A 17791-nucleotide genomic window follows, 5' to 3' on the forward strand; every position below is an offset into this window, starting at 1 on the left:
ACCCGGCCGTCAGCGGAGGAGTGGGACACAACAAGTAACATGATTCATGTTTCTACTTGGTGGCTGGCAGAAAGAGAGGGAAGTTTCTATTGAAGTCAGTCTTTAAAATGGTAGTTAGAATAACAGAATAATAGAGTTGGAAAGGACCTTGGAAGTCTTCTACTCCAACCCCCTGCTCAAGGGAGAGACCCTACATCATTTCAGAAAAATGCTTGTCCAGTCCTAGCATATGGGTCCCAGTGGTGGGATTCAAATTTTTTTTACTACCGGTTCTGTGGGCGTGGCTTGGTGGGCGTGATGGGAAGGATACTGTAAAATCTCCATTCCCTCCCACCTCCAGGGGAAGGATATTGCAAAATCCCCATTTCCTCCCAATCAGCTGGGACTCGGGAGGCAGAGAATAGATGGGGGCAGGGCCAGTCAGTGGTGGTAATTACCGGTTCTCCGAACTACTCAAAATTTCCGCTACCGGTTCTCCAGAACTGGTCAGAAAACCGCTGAATACCAGCTCTGACAGGTCCTAGCATATGGGACATCCCTTTATGGAGACTTTAACCAAGCCTTTCTTTCTCTCCTGGGGAATGTGCTTATGATATTTTCCTTGCAGAGTTGAGGTAGGCGGAATCTGATTTACCTCCTGACTTTTTTGCAGGTTAACCTGAAGAAGACTGCGAACACTTCATTGAAAAAACTCCCGGAGAAGGGCAACAAAACGAGTTCTGTGAAGAAAGAGAAAGTAGTTAAGAAGGAAGAAGGTACAGCTTGTCATCCCCCCAAAAAATACAAATTTAACTCCTACCCAACTTGTGCGCGTGCAACTATTCTGTAAACAATGCCCTAGGTTCCAGATCATCTCAGTGGGTCTGAGCTCAGATTAGGTCTTGCCTTTCCTTTAGCCACAAAGACCAGTGCTAATTTCGAAATGGTGTGCATTTTTGTCTTCAGGATGAGCAAAGTAATCTAAGCAAGAGTTTAGGATCATTTTAAGTCACGTGTAGGAAAATTTAACCAGAGTTTAATTCTAGCCTATTTACAGATTTTGATTGGCTACATTTGAATGCTGCCTGCGTATATAAAATGTTGTCGTGTCCCACCCCCCACTCCGACGAACGAGTCAAGGAAGTCCGTGACAAACTTGGCAACGAAGCCTCTGCAGCTTGCCAAGTTCCTTCGAGGTTTATCAGGGCAGGCAGGAGTCCAAGTTGTGACTTCAGCGATAGGGTCCGGTATCAGCAAACTCGATAAGACTTTGCTTGACTCAAGGTTGGAATGCCAAAAGCAGGTCCTTTATATAGGCTGTGGGGTGTGGCTCCATGACTCAGCATTTATCCAAGCCTGCCCCTCCCTTCCTTCTTCTGGCGTCGCCTCTCCGGAAGCGAGGATCCTCCCACTTTGAATTGTCTTCAGCTGGATCTGCTGTTTGGGAAAGGGAGGGGTCAGAAGGAGTAGGCCCGAGCAATTCCAATACTGGCTGGCTTCCTGCTCTGACGGCTGAGCTAAAGGAACACACGCTGTATGAGTGAGGTTTATCGGGCTTGTCCTCCCACTCCTGGAATCCTCTCCGGGCATGCGGCGGGTGGGTGGGTGGCTGGAGGCATGACAGGCCGTTCATCTTCATTATCAGACTCGGAGTCTGATAACAGGCCCGGTTGGAGATGGGAGGGGCCCGGCTGAGGAGAGGAGGGAGGACGAGTCACAACAAATGTTCTCAGCGAACTTTGCATAATACAGGTAGTCCTCAACTTAACAACAGTTCAATTAGTGATCATTCAAAGTTATAACGGCACTGAAAAAAGTGACTCATGACCGTTTTTCACACTTACGACCACTGCAACATTCCCATAGTCATGTGATCAAAATGCAGATGCTTGACTCATATTTATGACGGTCCTGGGGTCATACCCTTTTGCAACCTTCTAACAAGCAAAGTCAGTGGGGAATCCAGATTCACTTAACAACCATGTTATTAACCTAACAACTGCAGTGTTTTACTTAACAACTGTGGCAAGAAAGGTCCTAAAATGGGGCAAAACTCACTTAACAACTGTCTCACTTAGCAAAAAAAAAAATGTTGGGCTCAATTGTGGTTGTCAGTCAGGGACTACCTGTCATTATTGAGCTGTGTTTAGGTAGTCCTTGACTTACAGTCATTCATTTAATGAGCATTCAAAGTTACGACAGCATTGGAAAAAAAGCGACTTATGATGGGTACCACTTACACCTGTTGGAGCATCCCCATGGTCATGTGATCCAAAATTCAGGCACCTGGCAACTAGCATTGTATTTGCGATGTGTCGTGTCCCACTCCTCCGCTGACGGCCGGGTCAGGGAAATCCGAATCAGGTGTGCCTCTGCAGCTCTGCCAAAGTCCTAGCAAAGTCCTCAGGGCAGGCAGGAGACCAGAAAGTGACTTCAGCAAGATATGTTTAGACTTTGCCTGACTCAGAAAATGCCAGAAAGCAGATCCTTTATATAGGCCATGGGGTGTGGCTCCATGACTCAGCACTTATCCAGGCCTGCCCCTCCCTTCCTTCTGTTGCCTCAGTCTATCAAGTCTTCTGACGCGAGGGTCACTCCAGTCTGCAGCTGTTGGCAATTGACCTCCCTCAGGCTCACATGCTGTGGAGGAGGGGGAGGGGTCTAGTTGCTCCGTTTGCCTGGGCATGGAGCCAGAGCTGGGGGCTGGAGATACTTCCTCCTCTTCATCCTGACTGGGCATGGAGCCAGCGCTGGGGCCGGGACTAGGACATTCCTCCGTGTTCGGAAGCAGATAAGAAGGCCCCGGCTGTGGTGAGATCGGACGAGACACAACACGATGGTGGCACTGTCCTAGAGTCCTATGATTGCCATTTGGGACCTTCCCAGCTGGTTTCCGACAAGCAAAGTCAACGGGAGGAGCCAGATTTTCGTAGTGACCACATGATTCACCTAAAAACCGCAGTGATTACTTTTAACAGCTGTGGCAAAAAGGGGTCGTAAAACGTGACACAGCTCTCTTAGCAACTGGCTTGCTTAGCAGTGGACATTTTGGTCATACGTCGAGGAATACCTTACCCGTATGTAGTAGAGATCGGATTTGTTGAATTCTCTCTGCTTAACCTCCTCCTCTGCCCATCCCTGTGCTTTAGTTCAGCTGATGCAGATGGAAGAGAAAGGCAAAGGTTCTGTCCCCTGGTCGGTTTATTGGGTCTACATCCAAGCAGCTGGAGGCCCAGTTGCTTTCCTGACCATCATGATACTCTTCATATTGAACGTGGGCAGTACGGCCTTCAGCAACTGGTGGTTGAGCTACTGGATCAAGGAAGGCAGTGGGGTAAGAGCAACCGGTATCTTTGAATTTATTTATTTCTTTGATTCCTGTAACCGCCCGGCCATCCTGATAAATGACTCCGGGCGGCTTTACAATTCAAAACATATACAGTGGGACCTCAATACTTGACCGCTTCAAAACTCGTCGAATTTGGTACTCGACGCATTTTAACGCAAAAATGTTGTCCTGGTAGTCCTTGTTGGCTTGGTACTAGATGTGGGGGAACAGCCGCAGAGGGCGGAGAGGAAGTCGGCCATGCAGAGAAGGTCGCTGACATAAGAAAAGGGATATATAGGAAGCCCTTCCTGGTGGAAACAGAAGGTCACATGGGAAGTCACATTGTTCGTTTGGTACTCGTCCTTTTTAGTACTCATTGCACCTCCTGGAACCAATTAAGGACAATTACCTATATTAATATAGTGTAATACCTATATTACACTATATTACTATTAAAAATTCAAACATTTTAAACCAGGGGTAGTCAACCTTTTTATACCTACCGCCCACTTTTGTATCTCTGTTAGTAGTAAACTTTTCTAACCGCCCACCGGTTCCACAGTAATGCGCCGTGTATCATCGTCTGCACATGCCTCTCGCGCATCGTGGATTGGGTTTGGGGTGGGTGGGCGCCGGCTACCAGCTCTGCTTGTCTGTCACAGCTGGGTGGTGTGGGGGGAGATGCGCGAGCTATTCTGGGACGAGGCTCTTTTATTTGCGGTCGCACTATAGCGCCATTTAGTTTCACTTACGTAACGTGAACTATAAACTTATGCGCGGGCGATACAAATAGTATATTTTCAGAAATTTAAATTGTCACGGGGAATTTTATGAAAACCTAATGAAAATGTTTTTAAATAATGCTATGAATTTTTTTTAAAAAGTCAATTAAATTAAAAAAAAAGGAAAGTGCTTCAGTATTGGACAAAATCCCTACTGCCTACCATAAAAGCTGGAACGCCCACTAGTGGACGGTAGGGACCAGGTTGACTACCACTGTTTTAAACCAATAAAACAGTAAAAAAAAAAAAACACGTTAAGATCAGTAAGGAAACATTAAAACATCTAATTCGAAGTACCCACAGGAGTAAGATATCTGGCCCGTTAACAATATAGCCAATAGGAGGGGCCCATGGCACATGTGGCTTCCCAGGCTCGGGAGCAAAGCCATGTTTACGAAAGGTGAACAGAGTCAGGACAATCCCAACCTCCGAAGGGAGGCTGTTCCATAGAGCAGAGGTCTCCAACCTTGGTCCCTTTAAGACTTGTGGACTTCAACTCCCAGAGTCCCTCAGCCAGCAAAGCAAAGCTGGCTGAGGGACTCTGGGAGTTGAAGTCCACAAGTCTTAAAGGGACCAAGGTTGGAGACCCCTGCCATAGAGCAAGGGCCGCTGCAGAAAAAGAGTGGCTCTTGCTTTAAGGGAAGTTCCAAGATCATTGTTCTGTTTATAAATAAGGAAGCAAATAATATTGATGTCACGTGTGTTAACTGTCATTGAACAAACAATGCAACAGCAACAGTATGCCCAAGCTAGCATTTTGGTTCTAGTGAGTCTGATATTCTGATAATCAGTGGGACGACTTGCCTCCAGAAGTTGTGGATGCCCCAACACTCGAGGTTTTTAAGAAGAGATTGGACAATCATTTTGTCTGAAATAGTACAAGTAGTCCTCAACTTACAACAGTTTGTTTAGTGACCGTTTGATGTTACAACGGCACTGAAAAAGTAACTTAGGACTGTTAACAATTGTTTGCAGCGTCCCCATGGTCACGTGATCAAAATCCAGATGCTTGGCAACTGACTCATACTTACGACAGCTGCATTGTCCCCGGGCCATGTGATCCCCTCCTCCTACCTTCTAACAAGCTTAAGTCGATGAGGAAGCCAGAGTCATTTAACTTGTTACTAATTTAATAACTGCAGTGATTCACTTAACAACTGTATCAAGAAAGCTCATGAAAAGGGGCAAAAACTCAATAAATGTCTCGCTTAGCAACAGAAATTTTGGGCTCAATTGTGGTCGAACGTTGAGGACAACCTGCGTAGGGTTTTCTGCTTCTGCAGGTGGTAGGACTAGACCAAGGGTCTGCAAACTTGGCTCCTTTAAGACTTGTGGACTTCAACTCCCAGAGTTCCTCAGCCAGCATAGCTAGTCTAGTCCAGGGGTCTGCAAACTTGGCTCCTTTAAGACTTGTGGACTTCAACTCCCAGAGTTCCTCAGCCAGCATAGCTAGTCTAGTCCAGGGGTCTGCAAACTTGGCTCCTTTAAGACTTGTGGACTTCAACTCCCAGAGTTCCTCAGCCAGCATAGCTAGTCTAGTCCAGGGGTCTGCAAACTTGGCTCCTTTAAGACTTGTGGACTTCAACTCCCAGAGTTCCTCAGCCAGCATAGCTAGTCTAGTCCAGGGGTCTGCAAACTTGGCTCCTTTAAGACTTGTGGACTTCAACTCCCAGAGTTCCTCAGCCAGCACTGAGGAACTCTGGGAGTTGAAGTCCACAAGTCTTAAAGGAGCCAAGTTTGCAGACCCCTGGACTAGAGGACTTCCAGGATCCCTTCCCACTGTTATTCTGGTTCAGTGCGCATCAGTGAACATCAGGACAAAAAAGACTATAAGTGAATGCTTTACAGACAGTTCTCGATTTACGAGTGCTCATTTAACAACGGAAGTTACAGTGTCTTACAGCCTTGTACTCACATTTACAATTGTTACACCACCACTATGGTCTCGTGGTCACAGTTCTGATGTTTGGCAGCCAGTTGGTGTTTATGACAGGTTGTAGAATCTTGAGACCATGTGATCACGATTTGTGATCTGTTATTGCCCATTTCTGGCAAAAGACGCCCATTGGGGAAGTTGGATTTGTATAACCACCACCCGATTTGCTTAATGACCAAGTGATTCATTTAATGACTGCCATAAGCAGTGTCCAACTTGATTTACAACGGCAACAACTTATAACAAAATTCTGGTCCCAATTGTTCTCATTAATCAACGACCATCTGTAAAGATTTCTCTTTGTGATCTAAAAAAAGAATATTCCTAAGAAAACTCGAGAGTACTGCATAACAGACACGGTAAATTTTATTGACTAATTAAATGTTCCCTGACCAAACAGGCAAAGCCCAGTGGTAGAAATTTCCTCCTCATTTTTTCTTACTTTTTCTTTTTTTAAGCAATCTTTCAGAATTTTTTCCCCTCTTACTATTTTGTTTAAATCAGGGGTCTCCAACCTTGGCCACTTTAAGACTTGTGGACTTCAACTCCCAGAATTCTGGGAGTACTTAAAGTGGCCAAGGTTGGAGACCCCTGGTTTAAATTGCTTTGCAAATAATTCGAACAAACACCCAAGACGAAAGCTAAGCATCCTTTTTATAGCCCTGATAATAGGCTGCCTCCTCAGCTGGAAGATGGCGTGAGCAGTAAGGCCATCTGCACGTCGCCTGTAGAATATGCTGGCATCATGTGGTCCAGTCACATTTACACGGGGACAATCAGTGCGTGCCATGCTGTGCGCAGGAACAATAACAATTAGGGTGTGCCATGTTGCATACACATGAACAGTCACATTCATTTTGTGCACAAGGCAGTGGGCTCTTGTCGATCTGTTTTTATTTATCTCTGCAATTTGATGCCACCAATCTCCTCATCCCTGTCATGATGTCTTCATTCCAACTGAACAAATAAACATGAATCGGTGTCAGGAAAAGTAGATTGCACAGTAATGATAGTAATGTTAACATATGTTTAACAAACTTTACATGACAGAATTTACTTTGCATTTACAGCATGCTTTGACATTCAGACTATCTTCTTCTTGTAATATTTGCACCAACCTTGTAAGCTAGGCCAATATTATAGTAAAATTTATTTATTTGTTCAATTTCTATGGCCGCCCATCTCTGTCAATGACTCTGGGCAGCTTACTGTTCATAAAATGTATTACCATTAAAAATGCAAAAAGCATTTTAAACAAACAAGAAAAAAAAACATCCAATTCAAGATATCCAAAAGGAAGATTGGCATATAGTCAGTGAATGGGGCCATTGGCAAATTTAGCACCCCAAGCTCAGGAACGTAGCCACGTTTTTAGGATTTTATGAAAGGCTTACAGGATTGGGACCATTCGGATCTCTTAAGGAAGGATGTTCCGTAGAGCAGGGGCCACTGCATTTTCTGGTCCTCCACAGTTTACAAATAAACATGTAACGTACTTAAAACAATTGAAAAGATTAATACATGTATATATATATACATAATTTACAATGTTTTTACCTATACAATGGTGTTACAAATCTAGGTCTAGATCAGCTAATAACTAACAACACTAAACTCAACAACTGCCTCAACCTCATTTTCTCAATTTATGGATTCAATTTGTTGTTGTTAGTTGCGAAGTCGTGTCCGACCCATCGCGACCCCATGGACAACATTCCTCCAGGCCTTCCTGTCCTCTACCAACCTCTGGTGTCCATTTAAACTCACACCGACTGCTTCAGTGACTCCATCCAGCCACCTCGTTCTCTGTCGTCCCCTTCTTCTTTTGCCCTCCATCTTTCCCAGCATTGGGCTCTTCTCCAGGGAGTCCTTCCTTCTCATTAGGTGGCCAAAGTATTTCAGTTTCCTCTTCAGGATCTGGCCTTCTAAAGAGCAGTCAGGGTTGATCTCCTCTAGAACTGACTTGTTTGTAATCCCTTTCATGGATTACTGCCTTGTCGTGGCGAAGGGGCTTGCGTAGCTCAATGAAGCTATGAGCTATGCCGTGGAGGGACACCCAAGACGGACAGGTCATAGCAGAGAGTTCTGACAAAACGTAATCCACTGGAGAAGGAAATGGCAACCCACTCCAGTATCTTTGCCATGAAAACCCCATGGATTCAATTTATGGACTATAAATAAAAGAACCTTTTTCCAACAGTGACCACAGCATGATTGACTTTTGTCTCAATATACGCCCTTACAAAAATCACCAAAATAATGGGACGCCCAACTACAACTTCAAAAAAGCCAACTATGATCTCATAGACACCAACCTCTCATCTCTTGATTGGCAAATTCTATTCTCTGGCTGTAACACTGCCAAAGACCATTATAACGTTTTCTTGCTCGAAATCAATAGAGTTATTAAACGATATATACCACTAATCACCACCAAAACCAGGAAAAACAAATTACCCATATCAGTAAGAAAGCTACAATCCCCCTCCCCAAAAAAATCCCTCTGGCGAAAAAACAAAACTGGCTATGTAGCTAAATTTTAAAAGCCGCTACAAAAATATATGCCACCAAATAAAGACTGAAAGCACCAATTACCACACCAAACATAGTTACAGGTAGTCCTCGACTTAAAACAGTTCATTTAGTGACCATTCAAAGGTACAATGGCACTGAAAAAAGGGACTTAGGACCATTTTCACACTTAATGACCGTTGCAGCATCCCCACGGTCACATGATTACAACTTGACAACTCACATTTATGACAGCTACAGTGTTACTGGGGACAGTTATCCCCTTTGGTGACTTTCTGACAAGCAAAGTCAGTGGGAAACCAGATTCCCTTAACCTCTGGGTTACTAATACAACCACTGCAGTGAATTCACTTAACAAACGTGGCAAGAAAAGTCATAAAATGGGGCAAAACTCACTGAACAAATTTCTCACCTAGCAAGAAAAAATTTGGGCTCAATTGTGGTGGTGAGTGGAGGGCTATTTGTAGTTGATTGGAAAAAGATTCAGTTAAACTGATTAGTGTTCATGTGCATAATTAATTTAAAGATCCAGGATTAAAGCTATTAATAACTATTTCTAGGGAAGCTTTAGTACTGGAGCTGTACCAGGTATCACCAATCTCTTTCCACTTATGACTGTATGACTGTAACTTTGCTGCTGGCAATCCTTATGATTTATATTGATATATTGACCATCAATTGTGTTATAAATGTTGTACCTTGAGGAAGGTATCTTTTCTTTTGTGTACACTGAGAGCATATGCACCAAGACAAATTCCTTGTGTGTCCAATCATACTTGGCCAATAAAAAATTTTATTCTATTCTATTCTATTCGGGAGGCAGCCATGTTGGTCCTACATGTTTAAAAAGCTAAGAAAAAGTTCTAATAAGATACGGTGTTCTCAAGATATTGCCAGTCAAAACGTATTAGAATCAAGTGGCTTTTATAATGTTGGGATAATTAAAAAGAAGATGAAATTCAGGAGTCTATTCTGATTTGATGGTTTTGATTAAATAAACATCCTGAAGTGGTCAAAGGCCTCTGGCTTTTAAACTAAAACTGTTTAAATCAGCGGTCACCAACTGGTGGTCCATGAGAAAATTTTGGTGGTCCGCAGAAAAATTATTTGCATTTTTTCATATTGCACTAAATCAGGGGTCCTCAAACTACGGCCCTTGGGACGGATACGTGCAATGAATGTTTGTGTTGCTGCGGAGCGTCTCCCCCTTGGGGGTCTTTTTGTGTGGGTTGGAGGGGGGCAGAAATTCTGACTCGGGGTCTGCTTCAAACTCCAGGTGTGCGGCTTTGGGCGAATGCTGGAGGGAAGCGCCACTAGTGGCAAAGAGCCAGAGGGCCTCGTTCCAGTAGGACTGCATCATGGCCTGGAATTGGCTGAACTTCTCAGCTCGCTGAGCCTCCAGGCGTTGGTACCTGGCCTTGCACTCCCGCAGCTCTTCCCTCTGCTTGGAAAGCCTATGCTCCTAGTCCTCAGTGAGGTGCTTCTGCTGAGCCTCCTTCTCAGTCAGATCCAATTTGAACTGAGCTGTTTTGCCGACTCTTTCTCATGGTGGCTGCTTAGCTCCAACCACTGCTTCTGTTGGGGCCCTAAGGAACCCGAACAGGGAAGAGAGGAGTGGCTGGGAGGGGAGGGGTAAGTAGAAGCTGGCACGGTGCCCCTCGATGTGAGTGACATTGAGTTGGCCACGCCCACCCAGTCACATGATTACCTAGCCATGCCCACCTAGCCAATCATTAGGCAGATCATATTAATGGTCCGCGGGATTTAAAATTACGAATTTAGTGGTCCCTGAGGTCTGGAAGGTTGGTGACCTTTGGTTTAAATCATGGTTTATTCTGGAAGAACAACTCTGAGGGGAGTTGCGTACCAGTAGTAGTTATCTTCAACCTTAATTCCTTGATGTATCCTCAACAAACGACCACAATTGAGCCCAGAATTTATCTTGCTAAACACCTTTCTTGCTACACCTGTTAAGTGAATCACTGCAGTTGTTACGTGAATCTGGTTTTCCGACTGACTTTGTTTGTCAGAAGGTCACAAAAGGGGATCATACGATCCTGGGGCACTGCAATCATCATAAATAGGAGTCAGTTGCCAAGCGCCTGAATTTTGATCAGGTGACGCCGGGGATGCCTGGCCGCGTAAAAAGCCGCCGTAAAACTTTTTTCAGTTTTGTTGTAAACACAAACATTCACTAAACAAATGGCTATAAGCCAAGGACCACCTCTATTCAGGCAAAATCATGGACAAGGTACGTGCGGATTCCTTAGCTGTATCTATGAACTGGGCCAATGTGTGTCCTATTTCTGTCTTAATCGTGAAACTCATTTTTTTTTTTAACCCAGAACACTACTTTGTTGTTGGGGAATGAAACCATTGTGAGCGACAGTATGAAGGATAACCCTCATATGCGTTACTATGCTGGCATTTATGCACTCTCCATGGGAGTCATGCTGATTCTGAAGGCTGTTCGCGGCATTGCCTTTGTCAAGGTAGGTGTTAATTCCCGGCCTCTTCCCCCTCATTCAAGAAAGTAAAGGCCCTTGAAACTTGGCATTTCAAAAGAAACCCTTTTATTGAATAGAGGTGATAGCAGGGCAGAAAGAAAGCAGGCTCTGAGGAGCCCTCAGGCCATGCAGTTGGAATAACGGAATTAGAAACCCCTCCCAATGGGGTGGGTGGCTAAGCGAGGGGCAGGAGCCCTGTCATGCCCGGCAAGGTGGGGGGGGAGAAGAGATGACAAGGGGAGCCACTTCTCGCTCCACACATCTCGCTTCTCCCCCGCTCCTCACCTGCCGCCCCTCTCGATAAAGAGACGGCGGGAAAGGGAAGCAGCTATTGGCATTAGGGTAGGACGGGATATGTTGGGCTGCTTCGCCGGCGCAAAGAACAGGGAGGGGAGGCGACGCGACAGCAGCGATGGGACATCCAGTCCCTCGCTCACCGCCTCCTGCACCCCCAAAATAATAAGACCCCCTGATAATAACGCCAAGCCCTTATTTGAGGGGGCGGGGGTTTCAAAAGAAAATAAGACCCTGTCTTATTTTCGGGGAAACACGGTAGAAAAGAAAATAATAAGTAAAGGAAGTAATTAAAAATACTCCCTTTCCCCTGAAGAATGGCATATACACGGAACCGACAGTAGGTATTTGTGTAAAAGAGGAGAGAACGACACAGTCCCAGGCTGAATTAACAGAGGGGTAGAATCAAGATCATGTGGAGTGTTAGTACTGCTTTTTAATGTCTTGGTAAGACCACATTTGTAAATACTGCATCCAGTTTTGGTCGCCACAATGTCAAAAATATGTTAAGGCTCTATGATAAAGTGTGGAGAAGAGCAAAAAAGATGATTAGGGGACTGGAGGATAAAACACCAAGAACGGGTGCAGGAACTGGGTATGTCAAGTTTAATGAAAAGAAAGAAGTAGGGGAGACATGATAGCAGTGTCCCAATATCTCAGGGGTTGCCACAAAGAAGAGGGAGTCAAACTATTCTCCAGAGCACCTGAGGGTAGAACAAGAAGCAATGAATGGAAACTCATCAAGGAGAGAAGCAACCTAGAACTAAGGAGAAATTTCCTGACAGTTAGAACAGTGAACCAGTGGAACTACTTCCCTCCAGAAGTTGTGGGTGCTCTACCAATGGAGGTTTTAAAGAAGAGATTGGACAAGCACTTGTCTGCAATGCTATAAGGTTTCCTGTTGAGCAGGGAGTTGGGCAAGAAGACCTCCAAGGGCCCTTCCAACTCTGTTATTCTATTAACAAAATAATTCTTATCTCTTGTTCCCATCCTTTTATTCCGGACAATAGACATAGTTTCATATCTCAGAAATATGGTGGAAGACATTTGCAGTGTAGTAATCCTTCCTGGGGCCTGCAGTCCTTTCTGGTCATTTGTGGACTTTCTTTTAAAACCCCTGAGTGCCTGGTTCCAACAGTCCTCTTCTATGGTCACTACAGGGGACATTGCGGGCCTCATCCAGGCTGCACGATGAACTCTTCCGGCGGATTCTTCGTAGTCCAATGAAGTTTTTTGATACCACACCTGCGGGGCGGATTCTCAATAGGTTCTCCAAAGATATGGATGAAGGTAATAAACTCTCATTGAATAACCTGTTGGTGCTAATACAGGTAGTCTTTGACTTACTCATTTAATGACTTCAAAGTTATAATAGCACTGAAAAAAGTGACTTACTACTTACGACTAATTTTTTTTCCCCCAGGGCAAATTTTTTTTATTTTCCATAATAATTCCCACAATTTGATCAGTGTACAATACAATCACTTATCCAACAATTGATCCTATACTCAAATTATACTCAATCAGGGCTGCTCGACCGCCACTCCCTCCTTTAATCCTTTCTACCCTTCTTATCCTTCGTCGACTTTCCCCTCCATCCTTCTCCTCGCTTTCCTACTTCCCCGCCTCTTTCCCACTTCTCACTACCATCCTTTCTAACCCTCTATCTTCTCCTCCTTCTTCTCCTCCTATCCTTTCTTCTCCCTCCCTTCTTTCCTACCTACCTGCCTACCTACTTTCTTCCTTCTTTACTCCTCTTTCCTTGCCCTTTCCCTTCGGGAGTGGTTACCGAGCGGTCCCGACTTTACACCATTCCAACTTGTTTAATTCTACCATTATTCCTGTACAATGGCAATCAATCAATTTATAATCTTCCCCTCCCCCCCCATTCCCCCCCCCCGGAGACTTCCCAGAACAGAATACAGGGTATTGATTATATTCAAAATAAGTATCAGATTAAAAAATATCAATTAGTTTTTGAGTGAAGTTAGGAATTGCTATGTATTAGAGTTTAAGAAAGAAGGGAATTGATAGTGTGATGGTGTGATGGTGTGAAATGGAATATGTTTTATGTTATATTTTAGATTATGTTTGTTAGTTACTTATGACTAATTTTCACACTTATGACCATCGTGGCATCCCCACAGTCAAGTGGTGAAATCTAAACCGGTTTGCTACCGGTTTGCTGGCTGCGCATGCGTGCTACGTGCCAAGTGTGCGCACATGCGCACTAAATGCACGCTGCGTGTTTAAAAAGCTACCGGTTCGGTAGTTAGCATGCGCAGTACGCACCAAAAGGAGGCTTGGGAAGGTAAGTAGAACAATGAGGGGGGGATCAGCTGTGCCGCACGGTTTAGCTTCGCTAGAAAGCAGGATTTCCTGCTTTCTAGCAAAACTAAACCGTGCGGCACAGCTGATCGTCGGATTGTAGCTTTTTTTTTTTTACTACTGGTTCGGCCGAAATGGTAGTTTTTATCACTACCGGTTTGCCCGAACTGGAGCGAACCGGTAGCACCTGCCACAGTTGGGTGATCAAACTTTGAATGCTTGACCACAGGCATGTATTTATGATGGTTGCAGGACACATACAGAAGGGAGCTTCTGACAAGCAAAAGTCAGTGGGGGAAACCAAATTCCCTTCATGGCTGCACGATTCATTTCAGTGATTGACTTAACAATGTCAAAAAAGGCCACAGAATGAAATATGACTGATTTAACATTTCTGAGCTGACAAATTGATAACAGCAGAGTAGGAGAGCCGTGAGTGAATCTTACCTGTGCTGGCCTTACCTGAATCTCTCCTGGGCTGGATAGGAGAGACCATAACAAGGTATTGTCCGCCCCTACCAGCCCATATTGTGTGTATGTGTGGGATATTACTGTTATATTTTATCCCACTTTTATATACATAACTAAAGATGGGAAACATACCTAATATGTCTTTTTCCCCACAACAACCACCCTATGATGTGGGTTGAGCTGAGAGAGAGTGACTGGCTCTCATCTCTAAGGCAGGACTAGAACTCAAGGTTTCTGTTCTGTCTCATTCCCCACTTCGGATCAACAAGCTGGCCTTCAGCCAGTGGATTCATGGCTCTTATCAGTCCTGGCAGAGAAATCGCAGCTGCCTGCCAAAGTTCAAACAAATGACTCACATAGCAAGATTTTCAGCTCTTTTTTAAACGGATCAACTAAACTTTGCTTCCCATGAAGTGAGAGCAGTCCCAAAGCTCCTTATATATCCTGTGGGGTGGGGCTCCTGCCCCACCCTTCCTTTTGATGACACCGCCTCTCTAATCTTCTGAAGCGCGGGTCAAGCCAAGCTTGATTATTATTATTATCAGCTGGGTCTGAAGGCGTAGCCTGGGGAAGGGAGGAATCAGGGGATGACGGCCTCATTACATCCTCCGACTGGTCTGGTTCTGGCTCCTGGAGCCGAGCCAAAGGAATCGGTGCTCCCGAGTAAGCCTTACCGGCCCATCCCCCTCACTCTTGGAGTCACTTTCGGGCATGGGGCCAGGATCGGAGGCTGGAGTCACAACAGTTTCCTAGTGATTGGTCCAAAGTTACCTAACCAGCTTTCATGGCTAAGGTGGGACTAGAACTCTCAGACTCTCCTTTGACTCCTTCAAAGTCACCCAGTGGTTTTCAGGTCTAGGGGAGGCCTAGATTTCAAACTCTCCTGGTTTCTAGGCCAGCATCTTCACCATTGCGCTTAACCTCGCGCTCTCTCTATTGTTCACGTTGGTGAGAATTTTAGTCTATCCTAATCTGCTGTGTCTGTCCACCTCTTCCAGTTGATGTCCGCCTGCCTTTTCAAGCTGAAATGTTCATCCAGAATGTTATCCTGGTGTTCTTCTGCGTGGGAGTGATCTCTGGTGTCTTCCCATGGTTCCTAATGGCCGTGGGGCCCCTCGTGGTTCTTTTCACCGTTCTCCATGTTGTGTCTAGGTAAGAGCAGCAATGGTTCTGCGTCCTTTTAAGACATCGTTAACCTTGAAGGTCTTCCATAACTTGGTGTTGGAACAACTTCATTGCAGGGGTGGGATTCTACCGGTTCGGACCGGTTCGGGCGAACCGGTTTGCTTCGACAATCAGGTGAGCCTGCCTGCCCGCCCACCCCTGGGCTTTGCTGACCTATATCTTCTCAGCTGATTTGCGTGGCAGAGCGGATTGCTGCGCCTCAGCTGTGTTACTCTGCAGCAGTAACGCGGAAGGTAAATTTTCCTAAAACTGCACATGTGTGTGCATGTCTGCACGCAAAGCGCCCAATCACCGAACTGGTCGTTAAAGCGGCAGAATCCCACCACTGCTTCATCGGTTGCCAGCTGCTTCCAAAACCAATTCGGGCTTCCTAAAGGCCTCAAAGGCCTTGTTATTCTCATAATTTTGTTAGACCTCTTTACTGTAAATTGGTTGTGTATTTTTTGTATGCAGAGTCTTCATTCGAGAGTTGAAACGACTGGACAACATAACGCAGTCTCCATTTATTTCTCACATCACTTCAAGCATTCAAGGTCTCTCTACCATCCACGCCTACAATAAAGGAGAGGAATTCCTATACAAGTTAGTGCTCTGTTTCCTCTCTGACATTCAATCTGAGCTGCTACAAGACAGATAAGCCGGGGTATTTTTAAAGGTTGGGTTTACTGCACAAGCCTTAGTGGCTGAATTCACTCAGAATGCAAGTTCATGTACCACACCGATCCAGAAATAGTCAGCTGCAATTTGGGTTTAGTATTTCAGATGGATTGGTTCACGCGCTGCTATCTGAATTTGCTAGCAGTCACCTGAATCATGTTTTGTGAAATTTTTCCTCCAGTTCAGGTTAAAAATGAAATACAGGTTGTCCTTGACTTACGACCACAATTGAGGCCAAAACTTCCATTGCTAAGTAAGACAGTTGTTAAGTGAGTTTGGTCCAATTTTAAGACCTTTCTTGCTTGTTAAGTGAATCACTGCAGTTGTTAAGTTAGTGATACTGTCGTGTCCCACCCCCGCTCCGACGAATGAGTCAAGGAAGTCCGTAACAAACTTGGCAACGAAGCCTCTGCAGCTCGCCAAGTTTCTTCGAGGTTTATCAGGGCAGGCAGGAGTCCAAGTTGTGACTTCAGCGATAGGGTCCGATATCAGCAAACTAGAGAAGACTTTGCTTGACTCAAGGTTGGAATGTCAAAAGCAGGTCCTTTATATAGGCTGTGGGGTGTGGCTCCATGACTCAGCATTTATCCAGGTCTGCCCCTCCCTTCCTTCTGCTGGCGTCGCCTCTCAGATCTCTGGAAGCGAGGGTCCACCCACACTGAATTGTCTTCAGCTGGATCTGCTGTCAGCGTCTGGGAAAGGGAGGGGTCAGAGGGAGTAGGCCCAAGTAATTCTACCACCTGGCTGGCTTCCTGCTCTGAAGGCTGAGCCAAAGGAACACACGCTGTATGAGTGAGGTTTATCAGACTTCTCCTGTCACTCCTTGAATCCTCTCCGGGCATGGGGGCAGGGCCGGGGGCTGGAGGCATGACAGGCCGTTCATCTTCATTATCAGACTCGGAGTCTGATAAAAGGCCTGGTTGGAGATGCGAGGGGCCCGGCTGAGGAGGGGAGGGAGGACGAGTCACAACAGATACGGTTGTTGAGTGACTCTGGCTTCCCCCATTGACTTTGCCGGTCAGAAGGTCACAAAAGTGTTCACATAAACCCGGGACACTGCAACCGTCGTAAATACATGTTGGTTGCCAAGTGTCCGAATTTTGAACACGTGTCCACGGGGTATGCTGCAACAATCATTAAATGTGAAAAATGGTCGTAGGTCACTTTTTCCAGTGTTGTAGCTAGACGGTCACTCAACGAACGCTTGTAAGTCAAAGACGATCTGTCTTTTAATTGTAAATATTTTCTCTTTCTTGTAGATACCAACAACTGCTGGATGATAACCAGGCGCCCGTCTACTTGTTCAGCTGTGCGATGCGCTGGCTGGCTGTCAGGCTGGATATTGTCAGCATTGCCCTCATTACAGTCACTGGCTTAATGATCGTCTTAATGCACGGCCGGATCCCGCCTGCTTACGCTGGGCTTGCCATCTCGTATGCTGTTCAGGTGAATAGCAATAGCACTTAGACTTATATACTGCTTCATAATTCTTTTACAGCCCTCTCTAAGCTGTTTACAGAGTCAGCCTCTTGCCCCCAAACAATCTGGGTCCTCATTTTACCCACCTCAGAAGGATGGAAGGCTGAGTCAACCTGGAGCCAGTCAGGATCGAACTCCTGACTGTGGGCAGAGTTAGCCTGCGACACTGCATTCTAACAGGAAGGAAGGAAGGAAGGAAGGAAATAGCACTTATATACCGCTTCCTAGTGCTTTTACAGCCCTCTCTAAGCGATTTACAGAGTCAGCATATTTGCCCCCAACAATTTGGGTCCTCATTTTACCCACCTTGGAA

At 45.4% G+C, this 17791-nt stretch overlaps 1 protein-coding gene across 5 annotated transcripts in view; it reads left to right on the forward strand.

The window, feature by feature from the left end:
* ABCC5 (ATP binding cassette subfamily C member 5) overlaps window positions 1-17791 on the forward strand; it is a 99598-nt gene that overhangs the window by 65768 nt on the left and 16039 nt on the right. For all 5 annotated transcript variants that reach the window (XM_058188820.1, XM_058188821.1, XM_058188823.1 and 2 more), the window contains 7 exons: window positions 653-755; window positions 3129-3313; window positions 10903-11049; window positions 12519-12648; window positions 15156-15309; window positions 15796-15924; window positions 17259-17445. In XM_058188820.1, coding sequence (XP_058044803.1) covers window positions 653-755; window positions 3129-3313; window positions 10903-11049; window positions 12519-12648; window positions 15156-15309; window positions 15796-15924; window positions 17259-17445 — 1035 coding nt within the window. The remainder of the gene's footprint in view (window positions 1-652; window positions 756-3128; window positions 3314-10902; window positions 11050-12518; window positions 12649-15155; window positions 15310-15795; window positions 15925-17258; window positions 17446-17791) is intronic.

This window comes from Ahaetulla prasina, chromosome 6, assembly GCF_028640845.1.
Source record: "Ahaetulla prasina isolate Xishuangbanna chromosome 6, ASM2864084v1, whole genome shotgun sequence".
NCBI lineage: Eukaryota > Metazoa > Chordata > Lepidosauria > Squamata > Colubridae > Ahaetulla > Ahaetulla prasina.